This window comes from Melospiza georgiana, chromosome 18, assembly GCF_028018845.1.
Source record: "Melospiza georgiana isolate bMelGeo1 chromosome 18, bMelGeo1.pri, whole genome shotgun sequence".
Classification (NCBI taxonomy): domain Eukaryota; kingdom Metazoa; phylum Chordata; class Aves; order Passeriformes; family Passerellidae; genus Melospiza; species Melospiza georgiana.
The window spans coordinates 3,515,310-3,533,123 of NC_080447.1; the positions used below are offsets into that span (position 1 = coordinate 3,515,310).

Consider the following 17,814-nt stretch of genomic DNA (forward strand, 5'->3'; position numbering starts at 1 on the left):
TTCAGGCACTCAGCACATGCAAGCCTTGCAAAAATGTGAATTGAGAGGCTGCTGCAGAACATCAGGAGTCATTCCATGTGTCACTGTCACCTTGGAAGGTGAAGGGTACATTTGAGACAGTTCGTGCTCACTGAACACGTCTGCACAGGGGCAAGAACACACCCTTAGAAAAGGTCTGTCACATGGAGTTCATGATCCTCTTGGGTTCAGTGGTTTCAGTAAGAAAAATTTCAAGCACTCCATCATTTACTGGAAGGTGGGAGAATATTTAGAAGAGTCACCAAGCAGCTACTTGAAAGAACACAGGAGGACAGGCCATTTCTGTTAAATTAGGTGCTCTTGGGAAAGTAATATTTAATTACATGGCAGGAAATACCAAAGAATTCTCAAGTTTGACCCAACTTAGTTGTTTGCACTGGCAGGTAGTCACATATCTACAACAGACAAGCTGCAAAACCAACACAAAATGAGATCTAACAGTTGTAAGTTAGAATATCAGTGAAAAAAACCTATACAGACATCTGATCAAAGCCAAGCAAGGCAACAGGCTTGTACTGCAGAACCCACTGATCACAGAAGATAAGGATGGTGCACAATGGGAAATTGCTAGAAAGTCACATGCAACCATTCTGAATCAAATCTCAGATTATCTCATGTTTGGTTTTATTTTAATTAGAATTTGAGAGGAGGGTTTTCACCAATAAAGGTCTGAAAGCCTTTGATCATTCTCTTTATCGGAATTCTATTTAATCTAATGAAAAAGCAAACAGAAGATCTGTTTACATGGACACCTCAAGCACAAGAGTTGAAAAGATCAAAGTAATACAATTAGCAAGGACCTGTGAGAGAAAGATTAATCTCTACAAGTAACTTCCATTTCAGCTTCAGCACAAATGAGCTCAAATGTTCTTCCTCTGAGCATCAAAATAAGTTATTTTTGTTTCTTAACTCTGTTACCACACCACTGCAGAGAGCTGACAAGATGTTTTCAGATGGGTAAGACACCTCTTAAAATCAGAATTAATTTCCCACTAAACTCCAGATTCTCTGTAAGTTTTCATGACATGTCATGGACTTCCATTAAGTAGCAGTGTAAAACTAAGCACCCGAAAACATACAAAGATGTCTAAAGGTACAGAAAATCTTTTATTAGAATCTAAGTCAATAATATATGTGACCCAATAAAACTTCTCCTCAGATGCTATAACAAGTATTGAAATGCCATGTTTTCAAGAGACCATCTGCTGTTTTGACATTTTATGACAATTTCCAAGCCTTAAACAACCTTGACTCTACCTCTTTCAATAGCATGTTTTGCAGTGAGCTCTTTTTCCTCCAAATTGGGCCTTGATTTATCATACATTTATAATGCTTTAGAAAGTTCTTGCACATTTTACTTTTGTCACAAGGTAACCCACATTTTCAGCACTTCACTGTGAGTGAAAAATGCCCATCTGATAATGCTAGAGACTAATTGTCCAAGTGAGAGCAATACATGAGCTGTTGCATTTACTTATTCTTGACTTACCAAATGAGAAAGGTAAGCAACACATGGTTTATTTTGCTTAAACAGCAGTGTTCATACTGTTAATAATGCCAGTAGTATCATAAAGACAGCATTTCACTAGTTGCCAGAACTAAAGTCAAGTTTGAAACTGAGGTCATAACCTTGCAATAAAACAAGTACTAATTATAATCAAGGAACAAACAAGGGATGATGTATCAAGAGCATCAAGAGAACTTGAACAAACTTCTTTCAGCAGATATTCTTTAGCAGCTCCCAGGTTGAAATCTCATCTTGGTCACTGGCATCCTACCGAAATCAGCACACTTGAGTTTTCATTTGAACCAGCTGGCTCAGTTTTCAAATGCTCTGCTCATCATCATCATCATTTTATGAAATATAAACCACATCTACTGAGATACCCACGTTGGAAGGCTGAGATTAAATACATCCCCTGCACAAGGTAAGGACTTAAAAAGTTACATATAACACAAAACGTTTCCTACCATACATAGCATGTGTCTGTTCATGCGCACCGTACTGTGTTGCAGAGGAAGATACTAAACCCGGCTGTGCGTGTGCTGGTGGGGCCATCATCCTAGCGTTGCCCTGTATTACAGGGCTATAAACATGAGGATGCTGCAGGCAGAACAGAGGAAAAACCACACAGTTAATTGGGTTAACAATTAACTCCAAAGAAATTTTTGTCATTTAAACAGTCGGGATTGAAGGGCGGCAGCTCGGCCTTGCTCAAAGCAGAGCGAGCTGAGGATTTCACTGTTGTGATTTCACTGTTGTGATTTCACACTGCTGGGATTGTCCCAATTGTTTCCAAAATTTAAGGGCTAGAAACTGACAGCAATCATTGGCATGTCCAATTTTTGCCACTCTAATAATGCATTAAGCTTATACATTTATCCAATTACACATGTAGATTGAATAGCCTTTGAAGTAAGAGCAGTCCACCAAGTTAAGTTATTTTTAGAACACTTAACCAGGAGATGTGCTGGCCATGACCTAAAGAAACTCTTCAAAGAGCTAAAAAACCATATCAATAATAAATGCCAACTTCTAAACTGACCTTAAAATTCGTTAGGACATTAAAATTCATTAGGACCTTAAAATTTGTTACAGGCTTTGAAGCACATTCCAAGATCACCACGTGTGCTCCAGAACACAGAAACTCTTCAGGGTGACTCAGGACTGGACACAAGGGGGTTATTTAGCTCTGAACCACTTCATTATTTGTGCTTGGATTGATGAGGAGCATGGAAAGGACTCTTACCTGAGATTGGTAGTGTGGCACATGCTGCACAAGAGGCTGATTAGGAAACTGTTGGGGGCTATATGCAACATATTGTGTAGAGTAAGCAGGTGGAGTAGCTACAATTGGAGGGCCTGCTGCTGAGGCAGGATGCATCATGGTGCTCTGGTGGTGTTGGTCTTGCCGCTGCTGGGGCATATTTGGTACTGCAAAACAAAGATTGTCTCATGTTAGAAAGACAGGTTAAAAATTAAACCTTTCTGAAAGGTTCTACGTTATAAAAATGTTACTGGGACCATGTGGAATATCCTCACCCCACACCTTTAGCCATGGGTTAGAGCTCTGTTAAAAATGAAGAAGAATTTCTCCAGGAAACACATGATTTTATCACTGCCTTTGGGCTGGATATACATAGCCACAAACCCAGCCCTGCCTTTTTTGTGAAGGAGAGAAAGACTGACCAGAATCAGAAGTGGAAGAGAAAGGTTATATCAGGACTCCTACATTAACCAATTAATCCTGCCCCCTTTAAAAGGCTTTTTCACCTTCTATGAGAACAACTCAGCCACTGTTCCATCAGCTGGAAATCTGATACTTTATGTTAAAATGACTTGTGCTTATGGCTGAGGAGAGCACAATAAAGGTCTCCACCCAGCCACAACTCAAGGTTTTCACATCTTTTGAGCTCTGTGCTACCCCTCAGGGCAGCAGAAAGCAAATTTTACGTCACAGACAACACTGAGGGAGATAAAATCTATAAGGAGTAGGAATAATTAAGAAGGAAGAAAGATGAAAAAAGCAGAGCAGTGTGGGATCACTTGAGCTGTCATGGGAAGGTGACACCCAACTCACTCGGAACAAACTAATTCAGCCTATAAAGCACAGGCATGGGAGCTCCAGGAGAGCTCCAGCTTCCTGCAACTATTAACTGAGCTGCCTCAAGCTCCTCTAAACTCCACTGCAGGGGCAACCTCTTAGGGAGAGGAGAAGGAAATGTTGAAAACATCCGTAAATTCACTCGATGATTTTATTTACACTGCAGATCAACAACAGAAAGAAGTAAATACAGGAGGCAACTTGAACTGAGTAAAGGCACAGAGCTGCAACCCAGGCAGCTCCCACAGGGCTGTGCTGCACACAGATGGATATGCAGGAAATATTGGAACTTTAAAAGGAACTCAGAATTGGAGGTGCCTCGCCCAGCAAGGGAGCCCTCAGCAAGGTATTTCTGATTAAAACAGTGTTACTAACCAGGAGATTTCAGGGGTGAGGCCACAGTGAAGTTACTGTGTTTTAACACAGAAATACATTGCAGGGTTTTGTCTCCCCTAGGCTGATAAAGGCCCCTTGTTTGTTTCTGACCAGCAGGAAACAATTTCCTCCTGCAGTGCCTGGAGCTGCAGCGCTGCTGTCCTGCAGCATTGCTGCCACTGCAGAAGCATTCACTGGGCACAGTTACAGCCCTGGAACAGCAGCACAAGAACAAGAGCAGCACTTTCTGCTCCATCACTGCCCTGCCCAGCACAGGGAACACCCCACCACCCACCATGACTGCACAGCCACGGGGGTCACTTAAAAACGTGGCATTGTCATTGTTAGTCCAGCTGCTCAGTCACTGGGGCAGCAGGAATGAACAAGAACAAACTAGAACCAGCTCTTTCCAGAGAGCAGCACAGCAAACTCTGGAGAAATAGTGACTCTGCATCTTGTTAAAAACCCTTCTATAAAGCACCAACTGGGGCACTGCTGCAAACCAGTACAGAAAACCAGCAGAGAAATTCCCTTTAAACAAACCTGTGATATTTATGAAATACAGGAGATGATCAGCTCACCCTAATGCTCCAAGTAACAGAGATGTTTTCCTGTTTGTCAAATCAGATTCCAAACCAAGCAACCCCCCATTACTCAAACCTGGCATGTTTTAGCTGAATTAGTTTATCTACAAATCCATTAGTATTTCCACTTACTTCCCTTTAATAAAAATAGCATTTAAAATATTGATTGAAACCAAATTGCCATGGATTAGAAAACACACAAACATTTGTCATTTAGCCATGCTGCATGCAGACTGAGAACCAAACAGGCAGTATTATTCTCACCTTTACCTGCTCTATATGTCTTGGCTTGGTTCACTGGCATGGGCGTCATGGGAATAGGATACAAAGGCTGAAACAGAACAAGTTGAAGGTATGATATTCCTTTAAAAACTCATTGTGTGCTAGGATGGGGGCCCCACTCAGCTTTGATGTGTTCTGCTACAGGGTTTAGTGAACTCTGCCTAACCTATGAGATTTTCTTGGATCAGTGACATTGAGTCTGCACGGACACACAACTCAGACCAGATGGTTGGCAACAACCAGCCCAGGAATGCTACTGCTGCTACTGCAGGCACTGGGCTCTCCCTGACAGCCTCACAGCAGCTTTCTGGTATAAAGCTGACTCAGGAGAGGGTTAGGATGAAATATCAGAGAAAGGTTCTTCCCCCAGACGGTGCTGGGGCACTGAGAGGCTCCCCAGGGAATGGGAACAGCCCTGAGGCTGCCAGAGCTCTAGGAGAGGTTGGACAACGCTCTCAGGGACAGGGGGCATTGTTGGGGTGTCTGTGCAGAGCCAGGAGTTGGGATGAAGATCCTTGTGGGTCCCCTCCACCCCTGGATATTCCATAATGGAGCTAAATTTGAAATCCCAGTGATCCCTACAACAACCAGGGGGACACAGCTGGAACAAAGAAACAGTTGCAGAGTGAGAGACTATGCTTGGAGAACTGGGAGGAAACCTGCACAGATCCACAATAAACGTGGGCTGCTGGCATTTACAAGTGTTTGGAATTATTTGAACATCCAGACTGGGGGAGCACTGGGAAAAGTCAGTATTTACACAGTCAAAACTTAACAACAACATGATTTATATTTACAAGAGCAATACAAGCTGCACTATTTCACTGCTTTAACTCCCAGCTCCCAAGCTGCAACAAACTGATCTTTAAAGTCCTTCCTAACCCATTCTATGACTCCTAAGCCCTGCTCAGCTTCCTGAGGATTTCAGTGAAGCATTGAGGAGTTTGCAGCACTTTACCTGCACGCCTGGACTCACTGGAACTGGGTACATCATATTTGGTGCAAAACAAACAGGCTGAGTGTACACGGGGGTTGGCTGCTGATGCCCCACCATGGAGGGGCTGGGCTGAGCTTGAGGACGAGGGGAGGTTGGTGTAGTAGAAGGTTTCGGCTGCAAACAGAGGTGAGCAATGGATATGGCAGGGTTAGGTTGAGTATCCTCCAAAAAAACGTTGGTTCAATAAAGATCTACTCAAAGGCATTGATAAATAGCAGCAAATCACTTACTTGAGCAAAAGATCGAGGGTTGAACTCTTTAGCATTGGGATTAAGTGTTGATTTTCTAACTTGCCTAAACATAAAGAACAAAAAATTTAGTTGGGCCTTATTCTTTTACAGGAGTATCTGCAATTAATCATTTAAGAAACACCTCATTTCCACCTGTGAGTCACATTTCTGAGAAGTCAAACACCTCATGGCATGCAAAAAGCCACTCTCCTTGAGGGACTTACTACAACTAACCACAAAAGTTTTCCAGTTGATACCACAGCTCATGTGAGCCAGGAAAACATTGAAATAAGCTCTTAGATGTGAACTAGGCATCAACAGGAGCAGAGCTCTGCACTGAGTCAGGAGATGACTTTCAGGGCAGTCCCTTCCCCTGTTGTTCCTCCTGTGTCACAGCACCTAGAGCCAGCAATGTGTCACCCAGCCATGACTTCTACACAAGGTCTGCTGTTAATAAAGATGTGCTTTTCCCAAAAGGCATGGTTACTCACTCTGAAGTATCCTTCTTCTCCTCTTTATCCTCTTTGTCTTGTTTACTTCCAGGCCCAGATGTCTGCACACCTTGGGAGGTGACCTCAGGCCCTCGCTTTTGCTCAGAGCTGTTACTCATGGAAGGAGAAATACTGGGACTGTTGGGTTTGCTACTGCCACCACTGGAGTTGGTGTTACTGCCAGCTTCTATGATAGATTCTTTAGGGGTGGATTCTGTCTTTTCTTTAACTACATCTCTTGATTTTTCACCTTCTCTGGTTTTGTTTAGCAGCTGATCCACTGCATCTGAAGAGGAACTGGACTGTAACTGAAAAAACCCAAGGGATATATTCAGTAAATTGATACAAAACTCAGGAGAGAGCATCTAATGCTGTCACATACACAGAGTAAAACACAGTCCCACAAGGGAAATGACCTTTTAAAACACTCATTTCCATTTCTACATGGAAAGAAATCCATGGGCACTGTCAGTGTTTAAGCTGGCACTGTGTAAGGAGCTGCTGAGCCACTCAAGTGACCTGTGTGTTGATTAAGGAGTGACAGGAAAGCTCCAGACAACCCTCTGGACTCATCCCCTGAGTGATTTAACAGCACCTCTTGAAAAGCTAACCTGATTTAATAAACCCTTATAACCAGGAAATAAGTCATATGAATTCATCTTCAATTTTCCTCTGCAAAACTCTTCATTTAATTTTGCAACAGCTCCTCCATATGGAGTGTGAGATAATTATTTGTGCCTAATGATCAAACAGGTTTCAAGTCCTGTTTTCAGTGCAGTCAATATTCACATTTATGTGCATTAGGCAATTGTACAAACAAGAGTCAGCATTGATTTTACAATACATAACATGAATTCTTACAGATATTTTCATACATTAGGCAAAAGCATAAAGACCTGTTAACATGGGCAGTGTGTTCAATTCATTAAAATAATCTGTATACACATGAGAATGATGACACCATCAACAGAGACAAACTTACCCTAAAGTCATTCTTAAATTTCTTTAAATCATCAATCTGTTTTCTATGCTCTGAAACAATTGGAGAGACACCTGCCAAACACAAGATCAACATTGTCCAAGCATTCCTAACACAAATTTTATACACATCACTAAGTTTGCAGAAATATAATGGTTCTGCAGATATAAAAATGAAATCCAGCCCCTTATTTTGGGTTTTAATTTGGTAGAATCCAATGACCTATGTGTGTGAGCACACAGAAATTCTCTGTGAAAGCAGAGCATTACATAACTGATTTATCTTTAGTTCTCATGCACCACACCAAGGCAGAAGCCCCGAGGTGCAGGGACTGCAGAACTCACTGAACACAAAGAACATGCAACAAAAGCCCCAGCCCAGCCTGTGCCAGCATTTCAAAACACACCAAGTGAAGGAGAAACACTGACCAAGGTGAGCTTTATGGCTGGACTCATCCTAAAGGTCTCTCCAATGAGAGAATTAATGAATCTGGTTCTCAGTTTAACAACATGAAAAGATTGGGTTTTTTTTTTTTTTTTTTTTTTTGAGAACTGAATGAACAAACAGCTCTACAGAGACAAACAAATGTGAGGCATAATAGGAAAAGCACAGTTAGAAAAGCTCTGCTGACCACGATGCTCAGAAGTATTGTGAGCACAGCTCTAAGCAGAAACATATTCAGTCCAAAGGCAGCTAAAAAGCAGCTCTGTGAGCAGGGGAAAGAAAGGAGGAAAAAAAAGAAAAAAAAACAAGTGAAATCACACCATCCACATGAGCATCTCTACATTTGGTGTTGATGGAATGAGTCACAAACAACATTTCAAAGTGCCACTTCACAACTGCATGACCAAATTTCACTGTAGAACACCAGACTGCCTCCAAGCCTTCCTTAAAATGCCAACTAAAGCAGCCAGGAGAGCAGGTTTAGTGTGCACAATGCCTACATCACTCCAGTACATGAAAGCTTTGGATACAAACCTTTGTTTTCAGGTTTAGAAAAACTAGGAGAAGTCTCACTTGGCTTTATATTCTCCTTGTTTCCAGTTGCAGAATTTTGCCTCTGGTCCTGAAGCCTTGTATCTTTAGCTGGAAAAGAAATTGCCAAAGTTATTCTTTTACACACAACTCCAACTGACCAAAGAGAGAAGACAAGAGAGAAATGGGAGAGATTTAACCTTTTTTAGCTTGAAAAACCTTTTAAAAGGTTAAAAAACCTTAAAACCTTTAGACATTTTCTGCTACCAAGTTGGTGCCTGGAGGATCACCCTCCCTCATCCTCCTTCCCCACCCCACTGTCTAATGAAAAAAAACCCAATTAAACTCATCCCTCTCATCATACACAAAACCTTAACCACACTGAACAAATTATAAACTTAGAGCCAATTATTTTCAGCAGTCCAAGCTCTTCATACAGAATGCTACAAAGATTTGAGAGTTCTTAGATATTTGACTGTGCTCCTGAATGTTTTTTTTTTCCCCATTCCTTTTGCTGTGCTTGAAACCAGTTGCCTGTGTTTTCTTTGACTTAAAAAAGAGGCAAAAATTCAGTTTGGAAAAAGAAATCCTCTTAAAAAAATTAAGAAAAAAAAATTAAATATTAAAAAAAATTAAGTCAGACATCTATAAACCCATATTCCTTAAGGGCATAAGAAACTAAACATAGAGTCAAAAAGCCTCTCTCCAACCTTAATTTAAAGCTGGAGAAATGGGAACTCACAGTAAAATTCAATGTATCCCAAGTTTTCCTGTGATTCAGCAAGCAGCTGTGCTCCTGCCTGGGGGGCACATTTCTTGTCAGGAATTAGGGAAATGCAAAAAATTGCATTTGCAAGGCAGTGAGGGGCACTTACCTTCATTGGAGGGGGTGACTGCTCTGTTGGATGCAGGGCTGGCAGGTGTAGGAGAGGCAGCTGGAACAGGCATGGCAACAGATTCAGTGGGAATTGTACCAGGCTGAGGAGAAGGCAGAGCTGGTCCCATGGGAGTGCTGCTCTGCCTTGGAGACCTAGGCCTGTGTGTTTTAGGGGATAATCTCGGAACTAGAAACAAACAGGAAAAAGCAGTTATAGGATGAGCTTCCCCATCTGCTCAGCAGTTTGTTTTAGTTTTAAAAATGGCTACAAAACATGCTTTGAAATACTTGGTGAGATATTATGTGGTAACTGAGAACCTGTTTACCTTTCAGGCACATCTCCTAGTTCTTTACAGCACAGCATTTCATAGAGAATGGGGTGATTTCTCTGCAGATTGTCCCCCAAAATTTATCCCTGCCCTCTAATTCCAGCAAGAATCTGCAAAATGCTTCCCCAAATCCCCAGCAGTGCAACTACACCAGCTCACATTAACCCAGTTTCAGGCAGAACACAAAAGGTGGTCAGGTCTCCACACAAAGAGATGTAAAATATTTTTTAAGAGGGCTGAAAAAACACATCCATTTTACAGTGTCCTCTCTTGGAGGTTTGCCAGCTGGAAAAAAAACAACACAGCCTATTGAAAAAAGAGAGTTTTTAGGTATATTTTTGCCCCCGTGTTAAAGCAGCAAGGAAAGTTGGGTATTCTTTGGACAGCAAATTGTAGCTCCTGCTTCCTGCTCATCCCACTTGTGCTTTTTGTCATATATTAACTCCCAGTGAGTGAGCAGACAGGCAGGTAAGTGGTTTAACAGTCCTACTTGCATGTTAATAATATATAAACAGGGAAGGTGAATCACAAATAATGCCACAATAGAAGAGTTGAAGTTTTTTCCACGAGGCAACAAGCCTGTGTGGGTCTAATTTATACCTTCTTTCTGAGAAATGTGTTCTCTATGCTCCTCTAGAATCCTGCACTGCTAAAAATACCCAAAAAGGACCAAACTGTTGCTCTCTTGCCCTCAAGGAAACACTCAGCTCCTGACAGCCCACCAGAACATGGCCTCAACTCAAGAGCTCCAGACTAGACCTGTGGCACAAGACTGAGCTTTAAGTCAAATATAAAAAAAAAAAAGATATTAACAGATTAAAAATAACACTCACTATAACTGCTCCTACAGCAGCCAAGAACAACATCACCACTTCAAATCCATGTACATTTTGAAGGAGAAGTACATCCAACTGAACTTGAGTATCAATTCATCTTTTAACACCAAAAACCTCTACCCAAACACCTCCTTCATTTGTAAACCACAATCCAGCCACGCTGCCATAACCAAACTCAGGGATGCAGTGGCAAATCTCTAACTCCTCCAACGAATCCCCTAAAAATGAATTCTTTCAACAACTAATTCCCACACTTTTCCTTCCTTTCTCTCCACACCTGACTCTACAGTTAGGACAATATTGCACCAACTCTCACTCAGCTAGCTGGGAACATCCCCACTCCAACCTTAACCCAATATTTGATTATTCAGAGCCTGAATTGCCTGGAAAATGATTATTCAGAGCCTGAATTGCCTGGAAAAGGCAAGATTCCCACTCTAAGGATCCCCCTGCAAGCCATCTGCAATAAGCCAAGCTTTACCTACCCCCACTGACAACTGATGACCACGTCCCACCTGAAGGGCTGCCTCGTGCCACTGCAGCAGTAGATGCTTCCCCAGGTGCATTATGAGATACAAATTCTAAGCCACTTGAAATTGTACCCCTACCAGTAGAGACTCTGTGACCTCGAGGGTGCCGTTGAGCCTTTGGAGACATCCGTGGAGGCCCTGAGGGGAAAAAAAGACAACCCCACACAATAAGTCCTTGATGTTCACCACAGGAAACTCAAATATATCTCTTCTTCAAATTGCATTTCATCTTAAAACTCTCAACAAAGCAGCAATAAAATTGGCAATGATATCTTGAAAAGGCCAAGGCATTGGTTCAGCCAAGCTGCCAAGCTCATCACCTCCCCAGGGCAGCTCCTGGGTGTTCTGAGGTTTTATCAGCACTGAAACAGGTGTGCAAGGTCTGGATTTAAAATATTTCAATCCAAGCATCCACTGCTGCCAAGCCGCAAAGTGGTGCAGCTGCCCCTGGATAAGCACAGTTCCAGGCTATCAAACATTTTTCCAGAAAATAAAGAATTCCCAGTGTTTTTGTCAGGTGCTCAGCGATCCCAACCATTTATAGTGATCCCACCACTGGCTGACCAATGCTCTTGGGGAATTTCAGCAGAGCATTCTCTGCAGCCAGGCTCAATTGCCTGCAGCAGGTCACAATTCATTTACAAGTCAGCAAAAATTGCAACTAAACAAGGGATTGTTATCCCAAGGTTCAAGTCATGCATGTTTAACACCAGAAGCCAAAGTCATAAGTGAGTACAGGAGTTCTGCACAGCCACCACACCATGGTTATATGCTCAAATCTAAGCAGCAATACAATTATAACATACTAATAAACATTTTCTTTACAGGATTAGACTCAAATGTTGATATTCAAAAGGAAAAACTGTGTGTGAACAGAATCTGGCTGATTGCAGCTCCTTTTTAACACAGGTCAGTAACAGGGTCAAGTTCAGATAATGGCTTTTAGGTTTCAAAAAAACTTCTAAAATACCAAGTACCTTTCCTGGTTACATAAATCTTTAAATGTCAGCCTCTATTTTAACCATGAATCTCAAGTCCACTTCAATGCAAATCTCACACAGGTGAATATTTTAAACACACATTTCCCAGTTCACTGCATGCCTGCCAAACCAACCACAAGTGCTAAGAAATAATTCAGTTTGCAGGTGGATTCTCAGTTCCTTACTCCACAAAAAACCCACAATAAATGGACAGTAGGCCAGACAGATGTGGCTACCCCCCACTTTTTGGTCAGGAGCATTTCCCAGTGCTCCTGCTGAGTCTCAGGGATCATTCCTCTCTCTCCCATGGCTCCAGTGGAGTCAGGTACAGCACCCACTGCAGGTTTCCAGGGAGTTCAGTACAACTACTTTGCATTTTTTAGGCTTGCTACACCATGTTGTGCAGAGTTTAAATGCACTTGAAATAAAAATAATAAACCACGTTCCTTACTGCACCCTCCCAGGACATATTTAGTTGGGATAATTCCACACACAGCTACCAAAGACTCACAGGTCAGCCTTTCGTTGCATATTACTGACTGCTAGGGAGCTGATTTATAGTCCTGAATAAACATTTCATACAAATTCACCTTTAAAGCAGCTCATCCTACCTCATTCTACAGTTGATTTCTCTGAATACAGCATTTTTATTAGCATGATTACCATTAGTTGTTTACAAGAGGTGATTCGATGATTTAGTTATGTGTTTTGTGGAATAATTGTGTTAAAATTGGTATTTTATATAGACTGGCCTTTTATATAAATTGGTCTTTTTTATAAATTGGTATTTTTTTAAATGGTATTTTATATAAATTAGTATTTTATACAAATTGGTATTTTATTTAAATTGGTATTTTATACAAATTAATAGTCCTAAAAATGCTCCCTAGTTTTCAGGTTATCAAGTTATCAGGTCCTGCATGTTGCTGTTGGTTAATTTAAGACACTGAGCAGCGTTTACAAAGCTGAGTTTAATTTCATACCAAAACTCGGGAAATTTCACAGCTTTCTTTCGTTTTTGTAAAGCTCTTCAAATCAAACAAACAGGAAAAAAACAAAAAACAAAACAACAAACCACCAACAAAATAAAAACAAAAGGTTAATAGAAATAGTCTGATAAACTAAAGTTAAACACAAATTATAGGTTAAGTAATGAAGAGAAAAAAAAAAAACAACAAAACAACAAAAGAAATGAAAACAACTTGTCAACAACAACTCACGGAGGAGTTAAACAAAGACGAAACAAAAAAAATAAAATTAAAAAAAAAATAAAAAAATAAAAGAAAAAACCATGAAAACAAATCGTGGTATATTTGTACCTTCTGAAGACATGCGTTTAGGCATAGTAGAGACAGGAGCTGGAGAACCATGAGCAGAGGGGTGAGACGGGGGCCTGGAGGGCCGCGAGGGGGGCCTGGAGGGCGGCCGTGTAGGGGTGGCTGCCCGAGGTGGAAGAGAGTTGGGACCTGACTGGTAGCGAGAAGGTGGGCGAGAGGAAGGAGATGGGCAAGGCGATGGCCAGGCAACACCTGACAGAACAAATGATATGAAGGAAAGTATAAAAACTAAAGAAAAAAATTATGGGGGGGGGGGGGGGTTGGGGTGTTGGGGGAAGGGGGAAGGGGAGGGCAACAGAAATTATTAAAAAAAAAAAAAAAAGTAAAATATGACAAAATGATTTTTTTTTGGTTTTTTTTTCTGTGGTTTAACCCTTTGGGGATGGATTGAGGTGGTAATTAAGGAGATAAAAGTTTCTGCAGGGTTAGGTCTGCCTTGGTTTTTGGGGTCAAATTGAAGTTGTGAATGTCACAGGCTCCCCAAAGGGTTAATTAGGATCTACAAACACTACTAAGGAACAGACAGCAAAGTTTGATCTGTTAGCCTGGCATACCAATGCTCCACAGCACCCAGCACTCCACAAGGTCCTTAACAGCTACCAGAGGTTCTCAAACAGCTGTTCACAAACAGTACTGACCACACAAACTGCTACTTTCAAACCAAATGATGAGTAAATATCTATCCAGGAGCTGGATCTTTACAAAAACCAAATGATGAGTAAATATCCATCCAGGAGCTGGATCTTTACAAAAACCAGCGGTGTTCAGTGTCTGAATGCTGACATTTATGCCTTTATCACTTATCTGAGGTACTGATGGAGGATTTTAATCTAGGATATAGGGCTCATGGTTTTCAAAGCAGAATTAATTGAATTTACAAGCCATTCGGAATATTTTAGGTCTATGATGTTGATTCAGCAGAGGAATAGGGTGAGAGAAACCACAAATACTACAGACAAATTTCAAGGTTAGCATTGTTTGGGCAAGGCTCAGTTTGTCCATCCTTTACAGAGCTGACTCTGGCTTTAGAAAGGAAGTCTCACTTACCTTTGGATGCTTCTCAGACTCCCTCTCCAGATAGATCACTCAAGTACTATGTATTTTTCATTTATTCACAGCAATTCATTATAATAGCGTTTTTAAATTCTACAAATAATGCCTTGAGGACAGGCCACTGCTGAAACCCATCTCCAGAAATGTTTTTGGCTTCTGGGACACCAATTGCTGCCATGCAGTGCCTGGTTAGAAATACCTCCCATGTGTCCAGCAGAAAATACTCAAATACCCATTTGGAGGGAAGGCTTTGGATTCATTTTCTCTAACAGTGTTTTTGTTTTCCCCTCCCATTTTCATCAAGGCAAGGAAGTGGCTTTATTCTTTTCCAGAAAGGAAGAGAAGCTTCCTCCTGCCACTGCCTTTCACCAGGTGTCAGCACTGCTGCTCCTCCACCCAGAGCTTTGCAGTGCTGATGCAGTTTTTCATCTTTAAAACCACACAGTGCACCATCATCTAAGACAAAGGTGTTTGAGGAGGAAGATAAATGACATTTCTGCTCTGCAAAGCCACAGACAGAGCAGTGCAACCAGGGCTCCTTTGTGAGTTAAGCCCAAATCCAACTCACAACCTCTGTGTTAAATGATGAATGCTAACCTGGTTTATGGAATACACAAACCAATCCCACACCATTTCTACACAAAATGAGGTGATTTTCTGCAGTTTTATGAGGTACATACACTCAGATTTCAGATACTTGCCTCCGTTAACTACTCTCTGATCTGCTCCAGAGTTAGGGCTGAATTCTGAAGTGTGGGATGCAGACCTTGAGATGGGTGGGCCTGATCCAGACTGGCCCATCCTCGGTGAGTTTTGTCTTCCACTTCCCCAGGACAGGACATCTCTGTTCCTCTGTCCAGGTGGAATGTATTTATTTTCTCTGAAACACACCAAATTTCTATCAGTGCTGAGACACAACTGAGAGGCAACAAAAAGCTCCCCATTTTCTCTCTTTTTCTCCCATCAAGCCAAGGGGGAAAGTCTAAATAGTATCAGATGTTGACCCAAGAGTCACCTCATGAATTGGCTTTTGATAGTGGCCACACAGTCCACTTTATGAGCCCACAGCACTGAAGGATTAGCAGTAATGCCTGAAATTCTCCAGGACACACCGAAACCACTGCCCCTTCCTGGAATCTGGGACAAATTCACCACGGTGACAGGTCAGAATGGGGAAGTTTGTTTCACTACAGAGATAATACAGGGCCAGGCAGAGGTGTCCAAGTCAGCCTGAGTGCCAAAAGCAGCACAGGATTGTTTACACAAGGCTCCAAACCTAATCAAGCCTGCTGAAAAAGCCCAGTATCAATGAGCAAACTGCTACAGCACCAAAATACCTCCATAATTTAAATAAAAATACTATTCATAGTGTACTCAAGTACCTAGTGTTCACACCATGTCCTTCTCTTTCATTAGCATTTCTCTGAACAGCAGTATATTTTTCTTCTTCTGTCCTTTCATCATTTTCCAAGGCAACCCGAGCTTTGTATTGGGCACTTGATTCAATTTCCTCTGCTAATTGAGTTGCTCTGGCTTCCCGCTTTAAAAACTCTTCTGAATTATCTCTTTCTAATGGCACCCTAAAAAGACAATGGAAAGGAAAAGAATCTCTGAAATGCATTCAAAAGCACAAAGGAGTTACAAAAATCACACAGTGTTAGTTCTAACCGAGTCAGAGGGGGAAAAAAAAATCTTGCTCCTAAGCCAGTAGACTTGCTGTCTGTTTTTTAATATAAAATTCCTGGGCTGGTTTGATATCATGGACAAATTCAGGGTCATTTACCTGCTTAGAGAGCTGAGGACAGGGTGTAGAACTTTTCCACAGGATTTGTAAAATCCCCAGCCCCTAAAGCTGTGCAAAGCCTCCAACTTTTAACATGGTTGAGAACATCAGGAATAAAAAGCCTCAGACTGCTGTTTACATAAGAAACTACTCCAAGAGCCCAAATTTGAATTTTTTTTGAGCTGTTTACACATTGCCAGCAGACACAATCCTAGTGAAACTAGAGACTGACATCCTTACTGCTTTGATAATTCCAGCCATAGAATTTCAGCTCTCCCAGTTCTGAAGAACTGCAGAAAAGATGGATGCAACACTTCAGAGCCCAGGACCAGAAATTTCTGACTCATCTGTGAGTGCCAGGACCTCAATCCCATTCTTTCCATGTCTCTCTCTATGGCAGGCAATGGAACATTGCAAAAATCATCCCACAGGAAAGCTACCAAGTCAAAATTCAATACATGAGCACTGAAACACTGAAAAACCCAACCAGGGATGGGATCATACCTGGCACTTCCTTCTGCCACCCATTTTTGGTGTTTACCTGTCCTAATGTTTGTCTCAGGTTTTAAAAAAACAATATTTTTCCCTGATTTTAACTTGCAAAAGTTGTTCCACTAACCTTACTTCAGAATAAGCTACATAAAAATGCAGAACAGATCTGAGGCTTGGGCATTATAGAAGCACAACTGCCCATATTTTGAATAATATAAAGAAGAAAAACAAAGAAAGTGGGTGGAGATCCAAGCCAGGTATAGAATAATACATGCAAAATTGCTCAAGTGTTGGTGGCAGAACAAGGGAAACAAGTAGCTTTGCCAGATTCCAATCCAGCACTCAGCTACTGCACCACAAGATTTCCCCCATATTTTTGGCCAGTCAAAACATTTACTGGCCTTATCAATGGTAACTGCAGGAATATTTAATAAAATCCTTCAGCATAAAGCTTTGGCTCAAATAAGATTTACATGAATGCAAACCTGGTCCCAGGCACCTCTGTTAATAACAAATAAAGGAGAACAGCCAATAATCCTCATTTATTTCAAGTGAGTGCAAAAAATGTAGGGATATATGGCAACCTAAAGAGGCAGGGAATGATTTAATGTTTTCTACCAGGGCATTAAAGATGAGAGGAAGGGGATGGACAGGATGACATTGTTCAGAACCCTGGAGATGATCAATACATTTGCTGGAACACAAAGTTGTACCTTGATGCAGTTTGACAAACTCTACCTGCTACTGCTTAGCTCTAGGAAGAGAAAACAATCAAACAAGAAACCCTTCAGCTGCACATCTAAGCATTTCATGGAAAATCAGCAAAAGAGCTTCCCAGTTTAGCAGACTGATATGCAAAGCAAGTTGCTTGACTAGAGGGGGGAAAATGGAATTAATTTAAAGCCACCTTCATGTTTTTAATCTGTTTCCATTAATATCCAGAAAGCAGAAAGATGGAAGACTAAAGTTCAAAAGTACAAAAAGTACTTAGAGCAGTGAAGGGAAGGAAAGAACAGCTTCCCCAGGATTCAAACATAAGC

General features: G+C 41.4%; 1 protein-coding gene across 9 annotated transcripts in view; it reads right to left on the reverse strand.

The window, feature by feature from the left end:
* ATXN2 (ataxin 2) overlaps window positions 1-17,814 on the reverse strand; it is a 49,347-nt gene that overhangs the window by 13,459 nt on the left and 18,074 nt on the right. For 2 of the 9 annotated variants that reach the window (XM_058036620.1, XM_058036618.1), the window contains exons 8-20: window positions 15,882-16,079; window positions 15,201-15,379; window positions 13,429-13,638; window positions 11,085-11,267; window positions 9,433-9,621; window positions 8,561-8,668; window positions 7,586-7,656; window positions 6,604-6,911; window positions 6,113-6,176; window positions 5,844-5,996; window positions 4,874-4,934; window positions 2,790-2,974; window positions 2,011-2,143 (exon numbers count right to left, since the gene is read on the reverse strand). In XM_058036620.1, the coding sequence (XP_057892603.1) occupies window positions 2,011-2,143; window positions 2,790-2,974; window positions 4,874-4,934; window positions 5,844-5,996; window positions 6,113-6,176; window positions 6,604-6,911; window positions 7,586-7,656; window positions 8,561-8,668; window positions 9,433-9,621; window positions 11,085-11,267; window positions 13,429-13,638; window positions 15,201-15,379; window positions 15,882-16,079 (2,042 nt within the window). Of the gene's footprint in view, window positions 1-2,010; window positions 2,144-2,789; window positions 2,975-4,867; window positions 4,935-5,843; window positions 5,997-6,112; window positions 6,177-6,603; window positions 6,912-7,585; window positions 7,657-8,560; window positions 8,669-9,432; window positions 9,622-11,084; window positions 11,268-13,428; window positions 13,639-15,200; window positions 15,380-15,881; window positions 16,080-17,814 lie in introns of all 9 variants that reach the window. The other 7 variants (XM_058036619.1, XM_058036617.1, XM_058036621.1 and 4 more) reach the window with 6 other exon arrangements.